The 23,121-nt window shown below is 37.4% G+C and overlaps 1 protein-coding gene across 2 annotated transcripts in view; it reads right to left on the bottom strand.

The window, feature by feature from the left end:
• LOC145988622 (fatty acid synthase-like) overlaps positions 1–23,121 on the bottom strand; it is an 82,445-nt gene that overhangs the window by 34,285 nt on the left and 25,039 nt on the right. For both annotated transcript variants that reach the window (XM_083123648.1, XM_083123657.1), the window contains exons 5-12: positions 21,365–21,511; positions 19,733–19,932; positions 18,647–18,826; positions 14,777–14,968; positions 5,974–6,102; positions 3,984–4,214; positions 3,079–3,268; positions 1,769–1,998 (exon numbers count right to left, since the gene is read on the bottom strand). In XM_083123648.1, coding sequence (XP_082979774.1) covers positions 1,769–1,998; positions 3,079–3,268; positions 3,984–4,214; positions 5,974–6,102; positions 14,777–14,968; positions 18,647–18,826; positions 19,733–19,932; positions 21,365–21,511 — 1,499 coding nt within the window. The remainder of the gene's footprint in view (positions 1–1,768; positions 1,999–3,078; positions 3,269–3,983; positions 4,215–5,973; positions 6,103–14,776; positions 14,969–18,646; positions 18,827–19,732; positions 19,933–21,364; positions 21,512–23,121) is intronic.

The following is a 23,121-nucleotide window of genomic DNA, read 5'->3' as shown; positions in this document are numbered from 1 at the left end:
CCGGGGGTATCGGTATCGGTAAGTATCGGTTGATATTTTTGCACCGATACTAGCCGATACCATTGTTTTTTAGTCGCTAGAGGAGCGGCCAAAACAACTGTCTTTTTCCATTTCAAAGTTTCGATCACCTTTTCCAACTTACCTTTGGTTTTGAAAAGAAAAAAATGAAAGGTAGTTGTGTATTTGTTAAATGAACCTGTACTCATTTTTCCGGAAACAGCAAGTGCGTGACACAAAGATTCATACGCAGATAAGACTCGCGGTCAAGTATCTTGCAAATCAAGTGTAACGTGAAATTATCCCCATAGGAGTTCGCTGTTTCTGTTTAGTTCTCTTTGAAGTCTACCAGGTTTTGTTCGTACAGATGCGGTCTCGTGTAACAATAACCCTCAATGAGGACCCGAAAGCCAACGATGCACCTGTTGGTAATCCTTCCACTTTGTTTGGTGTTTGCGGACATCTCTCTCTTTAGACTTTCCGCAGTGAAAAAGGTCATCGCCTATGAAAGTCGTGTATGTCTCTCAGACATACATAGCATTTTCCTCGAAATTCAAATACCTGGGCTAATCCCTCTTTTCCTTTCCAACTTTAGACTTTTGTTTCTCCCGACCGGGTTTCAACAGGCTTGTTTCGGCACAAGGAACGCGACAGGGGAATAATTTTCTTTGAACGCCAGAAGACGGCAGTTAGTTTCTGGAAAGTGTAGTGATGGGTTTGGATTTCCTCCCACGCCAAGCGATAGAACTATGCATTTAATTTTTCTTAGAAATCATTTGCTGAAAGTATATCGAAAGCAAAGTCACTTCGGAATATCAGTGTTCTGAAGTATATCGCCTGATATAGAAGCAAGAGACTGGTAAGTTTTTATTCTCCCCTTACATTTCGTTTACTACTTATTATTCTCTTTGTTAAAGGATAAAAAGAGACGAGATTTGTTTCACATTACAGCTTTACTGTTAGTTTTAGACGTTGTGTCCGGCCGGGGCTGGTAAATCGCCAATTATTCTTGTGTGTACGGATGATTTAATGTTAGTTTGGGAAGAGTGATCCTTTTGTTTTAGAAGAGGTTGAAGAGGCATGATCTCATTTTTTAACATTGGTGGAGAGGACGACGACCACACGATTGATTGCCTTGCTCTTAGCTTCACTTAATATTTATCTAATATTTGAAACATCTGATCGATTGTCACTTAAAGGAAAAAATGTAATGTTGAGATGCATCGTTGCAACAGAGCATCATTTGGTGTGTTAATTTATTCATCGCCCCTCGTCAGAAATGCATACGTATAAAATGTAATAATAATAATAATAATAATAATTACACAGAGACACAAATAATTTATATATGTGTATAATATATCTATGTATGTTATAGTCATATTATGTTATATATATAATATAACCTTTGTTATTTTAAATTTGGATTTATACAAGTATCAGTATCGGTGGGTATCGGTGAGAGTTTCGGTATCGGTTCAAAGTGGTATCGGCTCAGCCCTAAACAAAAATGAACAGCAAACTGAGCAATCCTGTATTCTTCACATTCAATTGAAAACGTAACGTCGTTCCTGCGTTTTAAAGTTATTATTTTCGATCTAACGCAGATTTTACTTTAGTTATTCTGTTCACATATATGTTCCAGAGAATTGCTCAATTATTGAGAGCTATTTCTTTGTCGATAGATGTCGTTCGTGTCTGATCATGTCGAGTACAGCACCAAGGCAGTAATGTATGAACAAAACATTCAACTGATAAACAGATCAATTACCTGCTGCAAGTAACTCTTGTACCGAGGTCCTACGTCTGCAATGTAACGGCTGTGGAATGCGATATTCATGGAGCTGAATCCTTGCACGTAGATACCGTCCGCCTTCAAGGAACTGACGAAGCCCTCCATTACATCTGCGGGGCCTGAAGCTGCACAGTTGTCAGGCCCATTACTACAGGCAATGTCAACTTCCGGTGGACATCTTTCCTTCAACTTCTCAAATGGCAAGCCTGTGAATTGGAAAGCACACCGGTAGATGTCATTCTAAGTCTGTGACCAATACACTTTAAATTCTAAAGAGATACAACTTGAAGTTAACATTCATGAAATAAGATTGGAGCTTTGGTGGCTGAGGATGTTGAGAAGTCAACAATCTCGCTACCTAAGGTTCAGGGTTCGAGTCGTGACGTTCGACATTGATGTTCCTTTGCGAGTGTGTCTTTTCAATTTTTTCGAATCGTCACTTATCCTCATCGTCACAGTTAGAAAAAAACGATTCTAAATAAAAACAAGCAAGCAACTGCAAGGGATATTTCTGTACGCGATTCTTCATCTTATTATTATAGGAATTAATATTGCATACATCAACATATAAAGCCTTATTACAGCAGAGTTACAAAAAAACTGAGATAGGACATTCAATTAAAATTGATAGTAAACAGAGATAATGAAACACTAAAACTAACAAAAAATAATAAAATGCGTGAGAAAGATAAACCTTGAATTCTAATAAAAGAAATATATATCCCATGGAAGCCATTGTATAATAGAATGTTCTGCTTAGTTGAAGAAAATAACAGATTACAACACTCTTTAAATATTCAGCCTTGCTAGATACGAATTGTAAATCTTAGTTACAAATTGTTGAAACTTATCGTGTTTTGATTAAGTTCAGGTAACAACAGTACACTATTTTTTTCTAAAATGATGTTGATTCACTTTCAAACATATTGATATTAGTAGGTTCGGTACTTGCAGTCTGCCACGTAATTTGCTTCCACACATTATTTCCGCAACCAAAGAGAACGGAGCCAGAGATCCGCATTTACTCCCACTCTATGCCCGCGGGATGCCTGTTGTACGGGTCAGGATGTACTTACACATTTTAAAATGTGAATCTGAGAAATTATTACTTGAATTGAGTGAGGTCGTAGATTCATAGCAGAAGGCCGAGAAAGCGCTTAGAATAAAATATGACAAGGGACATTCTGATAGGAGTCTGAACCTAACCGGAACAATTTCAAAGAATTAAATGACCGGAGGTTAAAACAAATCTTGCATTTTCCCTCGAAAGTAACAAATTGTCATACCTACAACAGCCATTGCGCCTTTGATGAGGGGAGTTTCCAAAGTAGCCAGCCCTCTGTAGTAAGCAGCTAGCACAGTTTCCTCGCGAGTGAAGCACCCGTCTGCATAGGCACACATGATCTCCCCGGCAGAGTGGCCACAAATGCCATCCGGAAATATCCCGAATGAATGAAGCATGTCTGTCAGTCCGACCTGGAATAAAAAAAAGCCAATTTTCACACAAAATATGTCTATGCTTACACTGTGCATTATCTGAATTGTGAATGGGAGGGAAGAAAAAGGGGAAGAAGGAAATGGGAAGACAAGGGAGAGAGAGAATGAGAAGGAAAGGATAAATACAGAGAAGGAGAGAGTTACATGTGGTGGTAGAACTTGAATAATGAGATGGAATAAAAAAGGACAAGTGAAGGGAAAATAGAGAGGAGAGACAGACAGAGAGAGAGTTTTCGATGGTGAAACTTGAAGGAATGAATGAGAAAGGAGAAGTGAAGTAAAGAATGGGCAGAAATGAAAGAGAAGGGAATTAGAGAGACAAAAGTGTGTGAGTGGGAGAGAGAAAGAGAAGGAAAATGAAGGAAAAAACAGAGAGAGAGAGAGAGAGAGAGAGAGAGAGAGAGAGAGAGTTACATTATGGTGTAACTTGAAGAAGTAATAGTTGAGAAAGAAGAAGTGAAGAATGGAGAGAATGAGAAGGGGAAGAGAGAGAGAGAGCGAGAGACTATGAAGAGAGTGAGTGATAGCGAGAGTGAAATGGAAAGACAAATGCAACGACATAGAGAGGGAGGAGAGAGAGACAGATTTACATGAAGAGACGTGAAGAAATAATAGTTGTAATGGAAGAAAAGGAAGAAGAAAGTGAAGAGAGAGAGAGAGAGAGAGAGAGGAAGAAAGGCAGTGCTAATCTTACCTCAATCGTTGCTATTGCAACATACGAATTCACTGACACCTCCAAGGTTTTTGTATCGGTGCTGTTGAGAACCTCGAATATGTCTATTCCTAAAGGCTTCAGGGCTCGAGCGCATATTCCAACGGCCCTCCTGAAGACGTTGAATTTGAGGAGACCCTTCCCCATTCCCGTCCATTGACAGCCAATCCCCGGAAATACGAACCAAAGGGGCCTGTGCTCCCCTGAGTAATACTGCAACATAGAAACGTTAAAAGCCATTATGTTTCATTGACAACCTTAAAAAAATACATACAAGGATCCTAGATACTATATAATATTTGGATAATTCGTGCTAGTTTTTGTGAAGATTCACGGTAGAACTTGCCTAATATGTACAGAATTCTACCGTTAAAATTTTACAGCCTGCCTGTTCATTTACAAAAACAGACGTAATCGTTTTTTTATTTAGATTTCAATATTTTGTCATACATAGAGATACAGTAGATAATAATTATAAATGACTGTTGTTTGCACCATATATATATATTTTTAAGAACTCAAATCATTAAACAATACAAGGGTGACTGTGTATTGACCGTTAATACTTTAAAAACGTTTATGGTCATCATCTACGGTAGTCGGACGGCAGTGGAAACTGATGGGAAAGTAAACTGATCTTGCTCCCCTAGTTTTGGAACCCAATCGCCGCCACTGTTAACACCTATATTAATTTGATTATTTTTCGTCCACTTTCACAAAGCTTTAAGTTAACACGTTAACAGTGTTGAATATACGGGGTTAGAAATTTCTTCAACGTTTAATTAGGGTTGTATTTGAAGGGGACGAGGAAGAATTTTCCTTTATGGCTGCAAAATATTTAGTCCTTTCTTTACTTTGAGTGAAGTTACTGCAATCGCCTCCCCTACTGGAAATTTCTCAAATGTAACATTGTGGGTAACAGCTGGTGTTTAAATGTTTCAGCATGCCTGCCTCTGGTAGCTACATCACAGTAGACACCAGTAGATACAAGATCCTTTCAATTCTTCTTTGTAGCTGATCAGTGGTGATTTATTCATTCATACATTTTTTTGGGGTTGATTCCCAACGGTATCGATCCTTTGACAAGGTGGAGCCTGGGCCACCGCAAATTAATCCTCCCTGGCAGCCTACATAGAAAAGCAGTCTTGACGTGACCACCAGACGAAGTGGAGCCTGGGCCACTCATAACTCTTCCTGGCAACTCCATGTAAAAGAGGTCCTCGTAACCGACAGACGAGGCGGAGCCTTGGTCACCGAGAATAATCCTACAAGGCAACAACTTATTCTCTATATAGACACCATCCCCAAACACACCATGTGTCCACGGATTGCAACGTGATTGAGTAAATCACACGATGGGCCTCCCCAATGGCGCAGTGGTAGCGTCGTCGCCTTGTCAAGGGGTCCCGGGTTCGATAGCCGGTGGAAGCACATAGTGGTTCGGATTCCACTTTAAACTGTAGGCCCAGTCCCGATTAGCCTTACTGTGCATAAAGTGGAGTTAAAACACCAAATCAATCAACCAAAGTACATAGATCACACACTACCCTGAAGACGGAGGCAGAATCAGCCTCCGAAACATTGGTAATTAAAAAAAAAAAAAAAAAAAAAACAGTGGGTAAAAGTTCAAAACTAAGAAAGATTCTTTCAGTCGATGGAAGATTTAATGTTCGTATGGAATTTTGCAGGCATAAAATACATTAATGTATGCAATTTTACGTATATTTTATGTTTAAAATGATTTAGTAGAACTAATCTCCAATTACGTTTCTATCATAATTTTCAGTTCAATTGCGATGCAGTACTCTAGTGAAAGCCAAAGCATGTTGATCTGAGAAATTGAAACAAAGAAATTAAATTTCAAATACAGCACTTTTACGGTAATGAGATATACTTTTGAACTTCCTTCCACATTCTAGTAACATACAATCAAATATTAATCAATACTTTTGCGAGTTCGTGAGAAACTTACCTGAATATCTTGTAAATTGGATTGTCCATTAAGTATTGCATATGCACGGTATGAATGGCCAGGAATGCTAGCAGCGTAAACGTCACTTAGCAGTTTTAAGAATTCGTCATCTTGCTTTTTTGTTTGAACCTTCAAATACATAGTAAACTTATTATTTATTCGTTCTGATACTAATCATCAATGGTTTGTCAATAGTTAAGAAACATTTTCATTTAAAGTTCATCATAACTCTCACTTAGGTTGAAGTAGAACTTGTTAGTTGCTTGATTCTATTGACTTCCTCCATAAACACACAAAGAAGTTTTTTATATTGTTTTACAGAAATTAATAGTTTATTTTAAAACAGTAGAATTTGGTTGAGTCTTTGAACTAATTTCTTATGTACACTCCTGTTCAGATTAAATGGAACATACTTCAACTGATCAACCTTACAAAATGTGACACTTTTATGTGAACAGGACTGTACAAATTAAAATAAAACAAAACGAGTTAAATTTATATATAACGAAAACAACTGTTGTTACACAATATGTTGTAATTATTAAACGAGAATTGTTTGATGTAGATACTTACTGGACATTGTTTAGCTAGATTTAAGGGCTTACCGGAGCCGCCTCCGCTTCAATGAATGTGTCGACAAATTTCGGCTATTTATTTGTATTTCGACGTATGTATGTCGAAAAGGCAGATATTAATAACATTGCCTCTGAAGCAAGTTGGTAACACTTATCTTGTTCCAATTGATAATTCAACGTATACACTGCAGCGAATACATTTACTAATGAGCGTATTATCAACTGCTAGTTCACGTTGTGCTTTCTGTTAGTCAAACATAATCACCTCAGAGTGCATTAGAGGTTGACTTACTACATAGCCACCGAAATGGCTGGCTCGGGGTGACCGACCATTTCGGAAGACACGCAAATGGTAACTGGGTTATTCCATGTCAAATCGACCAATAACAGAAAAGTTTCCAGGTCATGGTTTTTTGATATGGATGAAATTTGGCATGAAGGTTCAATCATATCGGGAAGGCTTGTATTCCAAATATTAGGTTTCTCCGAGAAATAGTTCGAGTTATAGCCTGTGGAAGAAGGTTGTGCCCAATAGAAAATGTGATCCAAATATGAGAAATGAGCCTCAGAGCTAACTTCAGGATTCAATAACTTTGGAACTATTGATCACAGCCTAGTGATATTTACACACCAAACAAATCTCTTACCAAGGAAAACGTGTATTGCATCAAAAGACCCTCATCTTGTTTACGTTAGCAAATAAAATACCCCAAAATATGCCTTAAAAAGCCTTACGTGTCAAAAAATGCATATTTTGTATGCCTGCTGTTACAACTTTAATCCAACCAGGAAGGTGGCATTAATTTTTCTAGTAACCCTGATGTGAGCTCAGTATGCACACATTATGTCGTCTCCATATATATTACCCAATCCATATTATATGTGGTTGAATATGCAAGAAATTGAAGAATCACCGGAAGATGGTGGATTTTTGAAATGGTGTAGAACAAAAGGGACAAGATATATCCAAGCCAAGTTGCATACAATACATAACTAGACCTTCCTCTAATGTGTGTCAAAATTTCGACTTGTTATTGCAAGGCGCTAGTTCACAGTAAAGGTAGACCCCTTAAACGCCCAGCGCGTTTTCAGTGGAAAGTTTAAAATTGGCGCAAGGTTTTAAATGAAGATTTATATCTCCGTAACTACGAATGCTGGAGTTACAAATTATAGCTTGTTTCTTTCAGTACAGTCTCAGCTACACGCCTATTGTTGAAAAAATCCAATTTGCACTAATTAAATAGAAGAAGAAGACGAAAGTTAATAATCTTATTTTTTCTTTACAAAATTCAATTTCGTCGGGCCCCCACGTAGGCAACGTCAGGACGTATTACCTGATATGTATCTCATTCTCGTAGCAAGAATGGTGCACTTACTGATAATACTTTCGTAGAAAAATATTTCATAATATAAAAGCCATGTTTTTTAACGGGAAATTCCAAAAAATTGTTATCTCGGAAACTATGAATTCTAGAGTTAAAACTTTTATCTCGTTTTCTTCGGTACACACTAGACAATACGCCCATGGTCGAATAAACTTAATTTTCATTTATCAAGTAGAAGAATGAGACGAAAGTTAAATAAAACTATATTTTTACGAAATTTAAATTTCATCAGGCCCTCACGTAGGCAACACCGGAACGTGATGGTTTGAAACGGAACAAATATTGCCGGATATGTGATTAATTCTTGTGGCAAGAATTGCGGACATGCTTCTGATACTTTCGGAGAAAAAATATAATTTTTAATGTAAAAGCAGTACATTTCTTTCGGGGGAAATTGCACTCCCCCTAAATATATTCAGAATCAAATTGAACTTTACTAAATACTAATAGGATGCTTAAGTCTCTTTGTGTAGCGCTCAAGACATGTATCTGTGAACATTGACTGAGACGTAGTATGCTCCAAAAGTCGAAAAAACCAAATGTGACATATTTCACGTCTCCGGGTTTATGGTTTAAAAACATGTATTGGGACAGATGACCACTTATCTGTAACAATCACAAAATTGTGCTTTAACCTCGCACAAAATCACTAGAAAGGAAGTAGACGATAATTTACAGTTCTTTAGACATACAGTACATTAACAGGGTGAATTGAAAATCATAGGACACCCCTTCATTTCAGAAAAGGAATGGATAATTAAATATTCGAGTACCATAGGTAAAGAGGTCTAACGGGACCTACCTTCTAAGATAGAACTCCAACATAGCGACCGTACTGAAATCCGCCATCTTGGGTTCATATTAGTTCTTTTCAAAGGGAAGGTTGTCATTATGATGCACAAATCAGGCAAGGATTTTTCTCCCTCAGAAATTCATTTCTGCAATCTACTTTGCCATATGTGGTGTATTTAAACGTTATTATTTTGTTTCATCCTGCTAGGAGCAATCTGTGTCTATTGGCATGAATATGTCCGATGTCAGTCGAATGGAATTCAACTGATCGCTAATTCCTTGTTTCCCAGCCGCCAGATGAAAATGTGAGCAGTATTTCTCCAAAGGACCACGTGTTATGCATCTATGTGATGTGTTCAGTACGCTACTCCTTGTGTGGTTGAGCACAGAGCATGCACCAGAACAAGAATATCTGGAAATATTATGTAATTGGTCTCCAGGGTGCGTTCCTGCAAGTGATCTTTGTCGCGGATTTTCATATTTCAGATGTTCCACAGTTGGAAAGCAGGGGGTTAGGTCGGGTGATCTGGATGTCCATTCCTCTGGACTATGCCAACCAATCCAATGACCAGGTAATTCATATTGACACATTGACGAAAATTTGATCCACACTATGGTGGAATTTCATTATGTTGGAAATAACGGAGGAAACTACCATCTTCATAAGAATTGAAGAGACGACTGTCTCCTGTAGCATTTCCAGCTAGCGCTGTGCATTTAGGGTGCATATGGGTGCCGCGAGGTTCACCTGCAGCAAGGAATCCTGGAGGCCTACAACATAATTAATTTCTCCAGATGTTTTGGTGCATAACGACTAGAAAGTGCCTTCAACGAGCATAATGGGTAATACACTGTGGTCACTTGGATGTAGTTGTTTCAAATTTTTGAGCTAATAACTTTTGTACCACACCACATATGGAAAACAAATCTAATTGCAGAAATGAAATTCTGTGGTGAAAAAAATGGCCCGATTTGATATATTATATGTGAGTCACATATGATATTAAACCATGGTACTCGAATATTTAATTATCCATTCCTTTTCTGAAATGAAAGGATGTCCTATGATTTTCAATTCACCCTGTTAATGTACTGTATGTCTAAAGAACTGTAAATTATCGTCTACTTCCTTTCTAGTGATTTTGTGCGAGGTTAAAGCCCAATTTTGTGGTTGTTACAGATAAGTGGTCATCTGTCCCAATACATGTTTTTAAACAATAAACCCGGAGACGTGAAATATGTCACATTTGGTTTTTTCGACTTTTGGAGCATACTACGTCTCAGTCAATGTTCACAGATACATGTCTTGAGCGCTACACAAAGAGACTTAAGCATCCTATTAGTATTTGGTAAAGTTCAATTTGATTCTGAATATATTATCCATTCCATTTTCCTTAGGAAAATAGTTGGACCTAAAAGGAATGAGGAGACAGGTGAGTGGAGAAGGTTACATAATTTAGAACTACATAATTTGTATTCATGTCCAGATATTATTAGAATAATTAAATCAAGAAGACTTAGGTGGGCAGGCCATGTGGCACGAATGGGATAGGGACAGATGGAAGGCCTGTGTTGCTGCAGCCATGAACCTTCGGGTTTAAGAAGGCTAGAGAGTTAGTTAGTTATATATTTAGAGGGGAGGGTGCAATTTCCCCCGAAAGAATTGTACTGCTTTCACATTAAAAATTATATCTTTTCTCCGAAAGTATAAGAAGAAAATCCGCAATTCTTGCCACGAGAATGAAACACATATCCGGCAATATGCAGGTTCCGTTTCAAACCATTACGTTCCTGCGTTGCCTACGTTGGGGCCTGGGGAAATTTAAATTTCGTAAAAATATATTTTTATTTAACTTTCGTCTTATTCTTCTACTTGATAAATGACAATTAAGTTTATTCGACCATGGGCGTATTGTCTAATGTGTACGGAAGAAAACGAGATAAAAGTTTTAACTCTAGGATTCATAGTTTTTGAGGTAACAATTTTTAGGAATTTTGAATTTCCCTTTAAAAAACACGGCTTTTATGTTAGAAAATATTTTTGTACGAAAGTATCATCAGTAAGTGCACAATTCTTGCTACGAGAATGAAATACATATCAGGTAATACGCGGGAACTGTTTTGGACTCACGCGATCTGGCGTTGCCTACGTGGGGGCTCGACAAAATTGAATTTTGTAAAGAAAAAATAATATTAACTTTCGTCTTCTTCTTCTATTTAATTTGTGAAAATTGAATTCTTCCGGTGATTCTTCAATTGCTTGCATATTCAACCACATATAATATGGATTGGGTGATATATACAGGGTGTTTCTAAAGGTCGTTTACAACGCTTGGGAGGTGATTCCTCACACGAAAACAAGCAAAAAGTGTGAGTACCATTTTTACGACTGAGGCTTCGTTTCCGAGATAGGAGCCTCGCAAAAGGTGACAAAGTGAACGTCACACCTAACTGGGACGAATACTATCACAGATAGAGAGGCGGTTCCAAGGGAATCATAAAGGAATCGTATGTGCTCAGTCCGGAAGTCACTATGAAAAGTTCACTGCACGCATGCACAATGGAGTCCTCAAAGGAATTGGGGATTTCCAGCAAGAACAATGCATGGAAAGGGTATGTAACGCAGCAAGAAGGACCGTGACAATGAGAAATGCGTTAAAGACAACATATCCCGACCTCAAACATCAAAACATGAGCACGGAACACAAAATCCGAAAAGTTGAGCACGGTTGCATATCCCAGTTACACCTGAGGAATGAACGAATCATGTCATGTGGTATACGAGAGACACATTACTCCACCAGGAGGAGGGAAAGAAAAACACAATATCAGATGATTGCGACAACGTGTATTTTTACACGCGACAACTACGTAATATCCCCCCCCCCCCACACACACACAACAAACATCAAATGCTACAATGTCTTACGCACAGACAGTGCGTGTCACTGTACACCAACTGAAGATGTCACTTTCACCACACAAAGGGGGTGGGAGCAATACCAAGAGTGTTCTCACTGGGATTTGCCGAGGGCGATAATCACAAGACGGTTTTCAAAATGTCTGTCGTTCACTTCTACGCAGAAATGACAGCGACGAATCAAGGATTGTCGAGTACGAGCAAACAAGCCAGGTGTATTTGCTACCGTCGCGGCGGCGACGTTGTTGCGAGGAACGAGGTCCTCAGCTGATGTGACAGGTGTGTCGTATACGAGGGTTTTCATTTCTCCCCAGAAGAAAAAATCGAGAGGGTTGAGATCTGGCGACCTCGGTGGCCAAAGCACAGGCTCATCCCTACCAATGAACCAATTGCGAAACACGTCATGCAGGAAATGTCGTACATTACGATCGAAATGAGCTGGTGCCCCATCGTGTTGGTACCACATTTCTTGCCTCAGGTACGGTCTCCAACAGTTCAGGCATAACCTCATTAAGAAATGCATGATACGTGCGACCATTCAGGCGAACAGGGAGAATGTATGGTCCAATTAGATGATCATGTACTATCCCGCACCACACATTCACTGAACACCTGTGCTGGTGATGGGCCACAAAAAGTGCATGTGGGTTGTCAAAGACCCAGACATGACTGTTTCTACTATTGAAGACATCCATCCTGGTGAAAATGGCTTCATCTCTCCACAATACCTTTTCGCTGAAGTGAGAGTTTGTGTCCAGCTGATGCAACAACCATTGGCAAAACTCCATACGAGGGCGAAAGTCACGAGGTAACAGTTCTTGTACTTTCTGCAGTTTAAAAGGGTGCATTCCTTTCTCTGACAACACTCGCCAAACATTCACATGAGACGTGTTTCGTGCCCGAGCGAGCACGCGCGTACTGGTGCCAGGATATTCTGCGACCGCTGTTAACACATCTTCTGCAAACTGATGTGTGCGTACACTTCGGTGTCTTCCAACTTCTTGCCGCGGTGGTAACACTGACCCTGTTTCACGCAGTCGACTGTCCACTACCTGAAAGAAGGCGTGAGACGGTAAACGTCTATTTGGAAAGCGTTCTCCATAAAGACGCCTTGCCTCACGGCTATTACCACGTGCCTTCCCATACATGAGATGCATGTCTGCTAGCTGCTGGGTCGTATACGCAGCCATCTGTGTAATAGGGAGCTGGAACTGCAAAGTATCGTTTTTCTTTAACACTGGCACACTGCACAAATTGGCCGTATCAGCGTACGAACACCACAGACCAATTGTTGCGATTCTTGACTTGCCCACTCCACCACGCCAACTTCTTTCAATATAACATACTAGTACTCTTCAATGCGTATGACAACCTAGAGCAAACTGCTGATCATATCCCAGCACCTGCAACACGACTGGGACGACTGCCGGAGAGCACCAACCCTTCGAGCTCCTCTCACGGGTACAGCAGTCATGAAGGTCAAGCGTACACTACGAGAGCCAGACTTGCCTGCGCAGCGCTTCCAAAACTGGTCTCTTTTACGTCACAGTGATCGCGTGCGAACACTCTTGGTATTGCTCCCCACCCCCTTTGTGTGGTGAAAGTGACATCTTCAGTTGGTGTACAGTGACACGCACTGCCTGTGCGTAAGACATTGTAGCATTTGTTGTTTGTTGTGTGTGTGTGTGGGGGGGGGGATATTACGTAGTTGTCGCGTGTAAAAATACACGTTGTCGCAATCATCTGATATTGTGTTTTTCTTTCCCTCCTCCTGGTGGAGTAATGTGTCTCTCGTATGCCACATGACATGATTCGTTCATTCCTCACGTGTAACTGGGATATGCAACCGTGCTCAACTTTTCGGATTTTGTGTTCCGTGCTCATGTTTTGATGTTTGAGGTCGGGATATGTTGTCTTTAACGCATTTCTCATTGTCACGGTCCTTCTTGCTGCGTTACATACCCTTTCCATGCATTGTTCTTGCTGGAAATCCCCAATTCCTTTGAGGACTCCATTGCGCATGCGTGCAGTGAACTTTTCATAGTGACTTCCGGACTGAGCACATACGATTCCTTTATGATTCCCTTGGAACCGCCTCTCTATCTGTGATAGCATTCGTCCCAGTTAGGTGTGACGTTCACTTTGTCACCTTTTGCGAGGCTCCTATCTCGGAAACGAGGCCTCAGTCGTAAAAATGGTACTCACACTTTTTGCTTGTTTTCGTGTGAGGAATCACCTCCCAAGCGTTGTAAACGACCTTTAGAAACACCCTGTATATGGAGACGACATAATGTGTACATACTGAGCTCACATCAGAGTTACTAGAAAAATTAATGCCACCTTCCTGGTTGGATTACAGTTGTAACAGCAGGCACACAAACTATGCATTTTTTGACACGTAAGGCCTGTTAAGGCATATTTTGGGGTATTTTATTTGCTAACGTAAACAAGATGAGGGTCTTTTGATGCAATACACGTTTTCCTTGGTAAGAGATTTGTTTGGTGTGTAAATATCACTAGGCTGTGATCAATAGTTCCAAAGTTATTGAATCCTGAAGTTAGCTCTGAGGCTCATTTCTCATATTTGGATTACATTTTCTGTTGCGCACCACCTTCTTTCACAGGCTATAACTCTAGAACTATTTCTCGGAGGAACCTAATATTTGGAATACAAGCCTTTCAGACATGATTGAACCTTCATGCCAAATTTCATCCAAATCAAGAAAACATGACCTGGAAGCCCTGGTCGATCTGACGTGGAATGACCCAACTTCTCTTCGTACATCTTGGACTGTATTTTGCAGACTAGCGAGACACTGATGTCTGGACTCGCAGCCAGTATAATCCTATGTGGGAACTTGTGTTGTGTTGTTTGTGAATGTTGCTTCATCCATTTTATCTTATCACCATTCATCCTCATCTTCGCGGTTAAACAAAAAGAAGTAATCGAGTTACAGTTACTTCTCTTTGAAAGTAACTAAAGTAGTTACAGTTGTCGTTAGTAAAAAAGTAACTGTTTCTTGTAATTCGTTACTGTCGTGTACTGTGACGAACGTACAAATACGAAATTTTAAAATAAGGTGCTTATAATTAATTTTAACTAAGGGTCAAAATTTCCACACCTTACGTACCCTTTCTAGTATATTCTTAACTGCAACCTCTGTTCTTCCAGATACAACGAATAACTTAGAAAGTCCATCTTCGTTTCTGGTGGATTTTTCTTTATTGTTTTTCCGTAGCAACACGTGTGTGCTTGGTCCACCATAACCACAGGAATTAACAGCAACGTATTCTCCAAGTGTCTGTGTTTCGTCCTTAACCACCTATTTTGACAAGAATAATAAAAAAATAACTTGCATTGAATTAGAATCATGAATGCACAAATAAATACACATGAAAAAATCATAGATCAATTAACAAAACATTGAGTTATGAATGCCCTGCATTGAAATTTAACACTATACAATCGAAACAGAATACAACAAAAGTAGATGAAGACGTTTCCCTTGTGCAATACCAAGATACAAATTGTCGTGCTTTTTCCCTTTAGATTTAGATATGCAGTTGTTAATTTGACCATCGGTTAAGAATGACTCATTACTTTAATGTAAGAACACTTTGTTAAACGCAAATCTTTTAGAATTTTTTGTTGAAATTAATGTTGATTTAATAGCCATATAATGAAATCAAACATATATAAACTTTATACAACAATCATACAGTTTGAGTTTGAGTTGGTGTTTTAAGTCCACTTTATGCACAGTAAGGCTAATCGAGACGTTTACTAAAGTGGGATCCGAACCACTGTGCCATGTGCCTCCACCGGGTATGGAACCAAGACCATCTTGAGGTTCAGGCCACAGCACTCAGTCAAGACGTCATCATCTGGAGGCAATCTTCTTAACGCTGTAAACCCCTTGTCGTAATTTTACCGTAGAGAATTAAGGTATATTTATTTATTTTATGAAGTTAAATTTTGACATTTACCTTCCAGACGAATATAGTTAGAAGAAAAAATATAATATTGAATATTTACACCAAAATTTTTATTCAGGAAGACACTATGGCCACCACAAAAATTCCTACCATAGCACAAAGAAAGAGTTGAAAATAGTTAAAAACTTCCTGCCGGAAAAATTTAAAAATTGTATATCTTTGAAAAATATTATCGGGAATATTTGTCAGGTACAGTAAAACTTGTAACCACTTTTGTATGAACTTTTGTATGTAAAATCAATTGATTAAATCAGAACCCCCCATGTTAGGTTAATCGTAAACTTTCCAAGTTACCTAATCAATTAAATTGTCTTTAACTTTACCCAAAATTAATCAACCAGATAATGCAGATATTCTGCGTAGCTATACAATCTCAATACAAAAACTTAATTTCTATAACCTTTCAGCAAAAGCGAATGAAATTGGTACAAGGGCAATGTTACATATATGTTAATAAATACTAAACCTAAATCATTTGTCACATTGTAATTTCGATCCTATTGACTTTATTGAACGAAAGATAATAAACAAATTGAATCTTTTCATTGTCGATAGTAAGATCTGTGACAATAACTTATGAGTTTCAACATTTTCATAAAAAAAAAGCAGATTAATATTTCGATCTTAGCGTTCACTTGGGAAATAAACATTTGGAATATTTCCTTAAACTGTTAATAAAATCGTGAAGAATGTTAATAAATTATGAAACAATAAACATTATCACTGATTTAATAATCAAAGTTACGAACATTGAAACTTAACAAAGACAAAAAATAAAAAGCAGTTCATATGAAACAGTTTTATAAAATTTAATACATTTGTAGTTCATTTTAACATAGCTAGGTAACAAAATGCTTTCTGTGTGAAAACATTTGTATTTGAAACATAAATAATATGTTCCTGGGTAGTTTTACACACGAATATTTGATCGAAGTTTTTGTTACACATTGCACCCTTGTATTTGAATGCACATCATATCTTCCATTAGCCTCCGATTAGCATAAAGAAGCATAAAGCGGGATAAAATAAGAATGTAAATATACACATGTATCAACGTTGCCCCGTTGCATAGATTTCTTTCATTAAGCATATTTTGAAACTGAAAATTTGTGTAAATGATATGAATATTTTATCGAATGCTTGCATAAAATGTGCAGCAACAAACTGCTTTGGTAGACACGAACGTAGCTAATATTTTAAACGTTGACTAAATCTTGACACAAATTAATTTGCAATCATAAGCAATAATATTAACGTTAACCAATGTTTGTAATTCAGGGTAAATTATTTGATATTTCTAAAAAAACATTGTTGACAAGAGATAAAACATTGTTGACAAGAGATAAAACATGATCACATTTAAGAGTAGGTATATTAGATGCCTATTCCGGACACATGAAATGTTTACATCCTGAACTATTACTCTTATTTATTTATGAGTATAAAACCTTTGTTACTTAACTTGTATCTTTTCGTAGGAACCAAATCACATGGAATTGCCCTAAACATTTCTCATTTTCAGCAACTTCTTGAAGAAATGTGAACGTTACTCTTACCTTTTTCATCATAATTGCATCTGCAATTGAGCACATAACACTTATACACCATAACTCTTGCACATTTAAGCATATTTATACGTCATGTAAATTCTATTACAGTTCTTAAATTTGCATTACAGTTCCATGTTCACTAAAAAGGTCCAACATTGATTCCGAAGAAGCAAATCAAACATGGTGGCTATCTCGCCTCCAGTTGATGACGCTTAGTCACGTGCACGGAGCAAGCCATCAGGCTTTCAGATAGAGAAGGTAATGATGGAACCCGGGACCTCTTCATTACCAGGCGACGACGTTACCACAGCGCCATAGGGGAGGCCCATACACAATCATACAGTAATTGTAATAGCATAGTATACCAAAAGAGACCTAAAATAAACATAAAGGGTAAAGCACAAATATAACACGAGGAGAGAGAGCGAAGTGACTGTATACAAGTAATCTGAAGAGGGAACACATTACAGATACTTAAATTGTGACGATAAATGAATAGATATGTGAACCTAGAGGGCGACCGATTCAAACTTTGTTGGTGCAGGGCTGAGGGTGATTGGAAGGTTGTTGTTGGAAGAAAATGTGGATCTCTCTTGACCAAATGAATTTCTAGTTCCGGAATTAATAAGTTTCTATTGAAAAAAAACCAGTGCTTCAAGTATTGCAGTTTACTCGAGGCTTTAAACTCTGACACTGGAAGACATGTATGATACTGAAATAATAATAAGAGACCAAGAAAGGAACCGCTATTATCATGTCCTTCATTTCCGATACACTTGTACAACACTGACCAATGAACACTGTTCTTGTTAAGTTAAATTCGAATTGGTGTTCAGCAGATGGAGGGAACTTGATTATCTTTTATTTATATTACCAACTCATTTGCGACATTAACTTGAAAATAATTGAAGAACGAGAAAAAAGTAATTATTTTTCAAGTGAAACACATATTTTGAAACCATATGCATAGTGTACGTATTGTGTAAACTTTTTAAAACTGTTCAAGATTTCATGCCAAGCCCCTCATTTTATTTATATATAATAAATTTTTCATTCTAATTTTGAAGAATTTGCCTTTTCGAAAACTTAAAAAAGCAGTCGATGTAACATTTTTAAAGCTTTTTTCCATGTTAAAATAAAACACCAAAGATGCTGACCAAGGCAAGATTCAAACTAAAAATATTTAGTTTGGATTTTAGTCTCAAGAAGACCCTGATAGAGGGTGGAAACGTTACGTGTATAGTGTGTTATTATTTAATAAAGACTGCTTGAAATGTGTGGTACAAGAAAATGAGAAATAAGACACGTTAGGACATTAGGCCAAAATCTTATAGGCGCTTTTTATTTTAAGGTGTAGCGTTACGGTAGCGTTCAAAATTAGATCGCTTTCGTTTGAATGTACGAGGATATATTTTGCTGTTTTAACCATTCTAATTTGAAACATAATGCCATTACCTTCACTTTTTCTTGTAGAATTTGATCCCACGATTCCAAATGAATGTTAGATGGTGCAGTCCCTGTTTCTAGGGCTAGTATTGCTTTCACAATAAAACACAAGTCGCAGTTTGACTTTTCCATACGTCTCGCATTGGATTTATGTGGAAACTGCAGAGGAGCGTCTTTCGTATCGTCTATCTGAAATTAGTATTGACATGTTACTTCGCTCTCCAATAGCTCGATTAGCGTTGTTGTAGAATCGAGGTAGTACACATAATCAGGAATTTTTTTGGTCTTGATATATTGGGTGAGCATGCACGTAATTGTTTGTGAGAAAAACGATGTTTTCGAGTTACAGCATTGGGAAAAAGATCAGGTTTTTGGAAAACCAGTTGCGCATTTCATGGATTGTCTTTCAGGTACTAAATGATATAAAGACTCATAGAATACTGATTATGTTCCCTAGAACCTGCATATATTACACCAGGTTCAAAAATCTGAAATTTGATCAAGTTGTAACACACAAGTTGTAACTTGAAAGGAGTAACTTCTGGTTTATGCACACCCCCACTGGTTGCTAATTCGAAGCACTGGGGGGGAGGGAGATTTATATCCCAATGCTTCAAGAGCATTTCTCCCAATGGAAAACTTTCAAATACCACACTGCGTTCACACATATTTGTGTGTGTGTTTATGAACAACATTGTTTATTAAGTACATTTTAACAGAAAAAAATAGCTTTAGTTCTAGCTCGAGGTCGTTGCATGTAACAAGATCAAAGAAGTAGATTTCACCGTAAGGGAAAAATGTAGCTACTAAAATATATTTGTTTATTATATCTCCGTTATTCAACAAGTAGAATTTAAATTTACATTAGAACCGCTTGAAATTGATACCATAAAAGTTAAATAATATCTAATTTGTTATTTTTGAAGCTTTTCTGCTGTAGATATAATGTGAAACTAGAAAAAGTATAGCTAGGACAACTTTATAAGCGCATCCCCTTTCCCACCATGGATTTTATGCACGCTTTATATGTATTAGTAATTATGCATTATGAAAAGCGCGTTAGTTAAAACCTTGAACTCAAGAATTGAAGTTTACCTGTATGAAGCTCACGGCAGCAGGGTCAACATTGCATTCGTTGTAAAAGCTTTCTAGGAATTGCTTACGTTTGATTTCTGATTCGCTCTTTTCTTCGGGAATTTCCTCACGATTTCTCCTTGCATGTACCACTTGTGCATATATTCTCTTGGCCTCTTTTGCATTTTGGAGAAACACTACAATGCAGGGAAAAGCTTCATCTGTTGGGGAAGAATTAAAATATGATTACTGACACAAAGACTAAAGTGTTGTTGATGTAGTGAAGTAAGAACTCTATGTATTTCCGACGCACTAACGCAGGAACACAAATATTCCAATTGTCCGTATCTAGGACAATTTGTCATTCTTACTAATTTCCTTCGGGCACATTCCCATCTTTGCAATTACCCAAAAGAGGTAGAAAAGCGTATTAACCTTACTATCCCGTTAAGGATAATGGAAACTCATATTTCCTCTTATGTGTACCATAGGATCTGTCCAACTCTTCAATATAATTATTTAGGTGATGTTTACAGCACTTACTACAAATTACGGAAATGTTGTTTCTAATTTTTAAAGAGAAATGGCCATTTACGTAAATTTTTTTCACTTTAATTATTTTATGTATTGACCAATATGAGAGTTTTATATATCCAGTAAAAATTACATTAAAAATGAACACCCAATAAAAACTATATATGTGAATAAAATTGATTTAATAAAATCTGCCAGCTGTTACGATATAAGCATTATTTCATACGAAACAATGGTTTGTGCAGTGTAATGAACATTTCCACTATGATATGATCTTACAAAATACGTAAACTTGTATTTTATCCCTCCACTTCCTCCTGTTTTAGTCCACAGCAGCAAGAATTTCACCACAAGCGTATTTTGATATTTTGTATCGAATCCACTGTATAAGAATTTCATCAAAATGCCAACATAACAGTATTTCATCCTTTCCTTGTTAACGTACAGCATTCATAACTTTTTGAAACAATTGGGCAATAGCTCACTCATTGAATTGGAGATCGTAGTTATGTATAGCATGTATACATGTAACAATTAATTTATGGCATCATGTCTTGTAACACGCAGGAAATGTACTATTGTAGAATGTTATCGAAAATGTGTACTCAATTTTACGTATTTGCCATACAGTGCCAGCGACATAGCACTGACTTTGCCAGATTTTTCGCTAATGGATAATTTTAATAGAGAAAAAAATAGTGGTATGCCAGAGACTTGGATTCGAGTCCTGTTCGATCCTGTATTTATTTTCTACGCACTAGCTTTTGTATTGACTATTATGAAGTGTCCATATGCCTCACTGGATTTGTCTAGAATCGGCAAAGGTTTGGATCGATAAAATTGGAACGAGCTTACGTTAATCACGGGTTTCGTAGCACTTATAAAAGCATTCTGGATGAAGGCATTTAAGTTACATCTAGCACAAACTTTCTAAACATATTGCTTGTAAACTTCTTTGATTGCACATTAAAGATCGTGGTCATTGTGGTTCAATTACGAGATGCAAATTACAGTCCCACGTAACATGTACTGAAATTGTTTCTTTCCATGTATGTATAATTCAAAGCACACTATTTGACAACTGCTCAAGGCATTTAACTTATTATCAGAATGACTTACTGACAGAGTCTTCAGTCTTGGAAGTATGAGGTTTGTTGGCTCCAACAACAATCGCGCAATCATAAACTCCATCTGTCAGGGAGCTGTAAGCTCTTTCCAATGCCACGAAACTGGTGCAACAAGTTAAATTTGCTTCATAATCTTGGCCTGCAAATTAAACAAAGATAAATATAATTTAAATCCACATAGTTAAAATGAACTGGAATAACATACAGCTTACAGAGCACAACCTACGTTACACAATGTGATTCAGAAGCGTTTTCTCAGTGCGTACGTGCTGTCTGCACACAGTCATTTATGCCAGAAGCTCTTAACTTTTCATTTACTTTGAACAATCTTTTAATAGATATACTCTATTTGTGGATCTTCACGGCGTGGTATTTGAAGTCCTGAAGTACACCAAATATTTATTTAAAAGTTTAAAATCAAGGATCAATAAATTTTTACGTAACATTTTATCGTACTAATAATAATATGATAGTAGAAGCAATAATACTGAAAATGACGGGAGTAGTATTGATCCGCGCCAGTGGATGTTTTCTTCGTGGGTGGTCTTTTATTTGCACGTACTTATAACTAATTTGCACGTACTTAGAACTAATTTGCGCGTACTTAGAATTTATTTGCAAGTACTTAGAGTACTTTACATTTATGTATTTGCATGTTTATAACTTTTTATGAATATATAATTATTTATTTTATGAAAAATATGTATATAGAAGGTAATTAGAGGTACTAAACGCTATGCATATGTTTTTATATTCATTACTGCAAAGTATGTAACGTATAAAATGTTAATATTAATGTTTATAATATTGAAAATAAGTTTTCTATGGTTTATGAACCGCTATGAATGGTGGTAATGGCTGTAGGTACAGGTCCAATTACGAAAGAAGACGGTCCCGGTACTCGAACCCACGATATGTAATATTATTAATTATTGCATCATGTTATGAAACACGATGGTGCAACACGCTAGACAGAATACTGTCTCCGAATTTCGACTCCGCTCTGATGCCAGACAGAGAGAATGAATTAATATTCCACGCAGGTAGAGGAGAAAGGAATTTTGGGGAGTGTGCGTTCAAGGTCAAATGACGTCAGAACGTCAGAACAAAGAAGGAATCTGATTCACCAATCAGAGAACGCGTCGGTAGATTTTCAGAACCGGTTTTTTCAAGGTTAACCAGTACGCAAGAACAGGGGAAAGCTATGCAATACTGTAGGGCAGGGGAGGTATTCAACCAGACAACAAAGGATGTCTGAGAATGCGCAGCAAGGGTCAAATCTCTGAAGCTATGCGGTTTCCGCCGCCAATTAATATTCCGCTCAGGTTTGCCTCCAAGGCACAGGACGCTTTAGCGCAGGTTTTTTTTATCTGTACTATGAAGAAGGGAGAGCTATTAGGGACGGGGCCTACAGTTTTCACTATTTGCTTTTATCACGGGGTAACGAACCTAGGACCCTTTGATTATTGATTTAGGTAGTAAATTTATGTTACTGTGTGCTATTTAACATAACATTGAGTTTATTTTTGTACCAAACTTTGACTTTATGTCAAATCTTTTACAAGTTTTTATGTATTTTTACTAAAATAACACTATTTATACTATTCAGGCAACACTTTTTATTAAATCTTGGACTCGCAAAGATATTTTTCAACTTTTAACTTATTATTTTACAACTTTATATTAATTTTTTACCAAAATAACACTATTTGTACTATTCAGGCAACATTTTTTATTAAATTTTGCACT

Source organism: Lepisma saccharinum, chromosome 1, assembly GCF_977018435.1.
Source record: "Lepisma saccharinum chromosome 1, izLepSacc3.1, whole genome shotgun sequence".
Lineage (NCBI taxonomy): Eukaryota > Metazoa > Arthropoda > Insecta > Zygentoma > Lepismatidae > Lepisma > Lepisma saccharinum.
The sequence above is the reverse complement of the archived record's forward strand: the minus strand, read 5'-3'. Positions and strand labels throughout refer to the sequence as shown.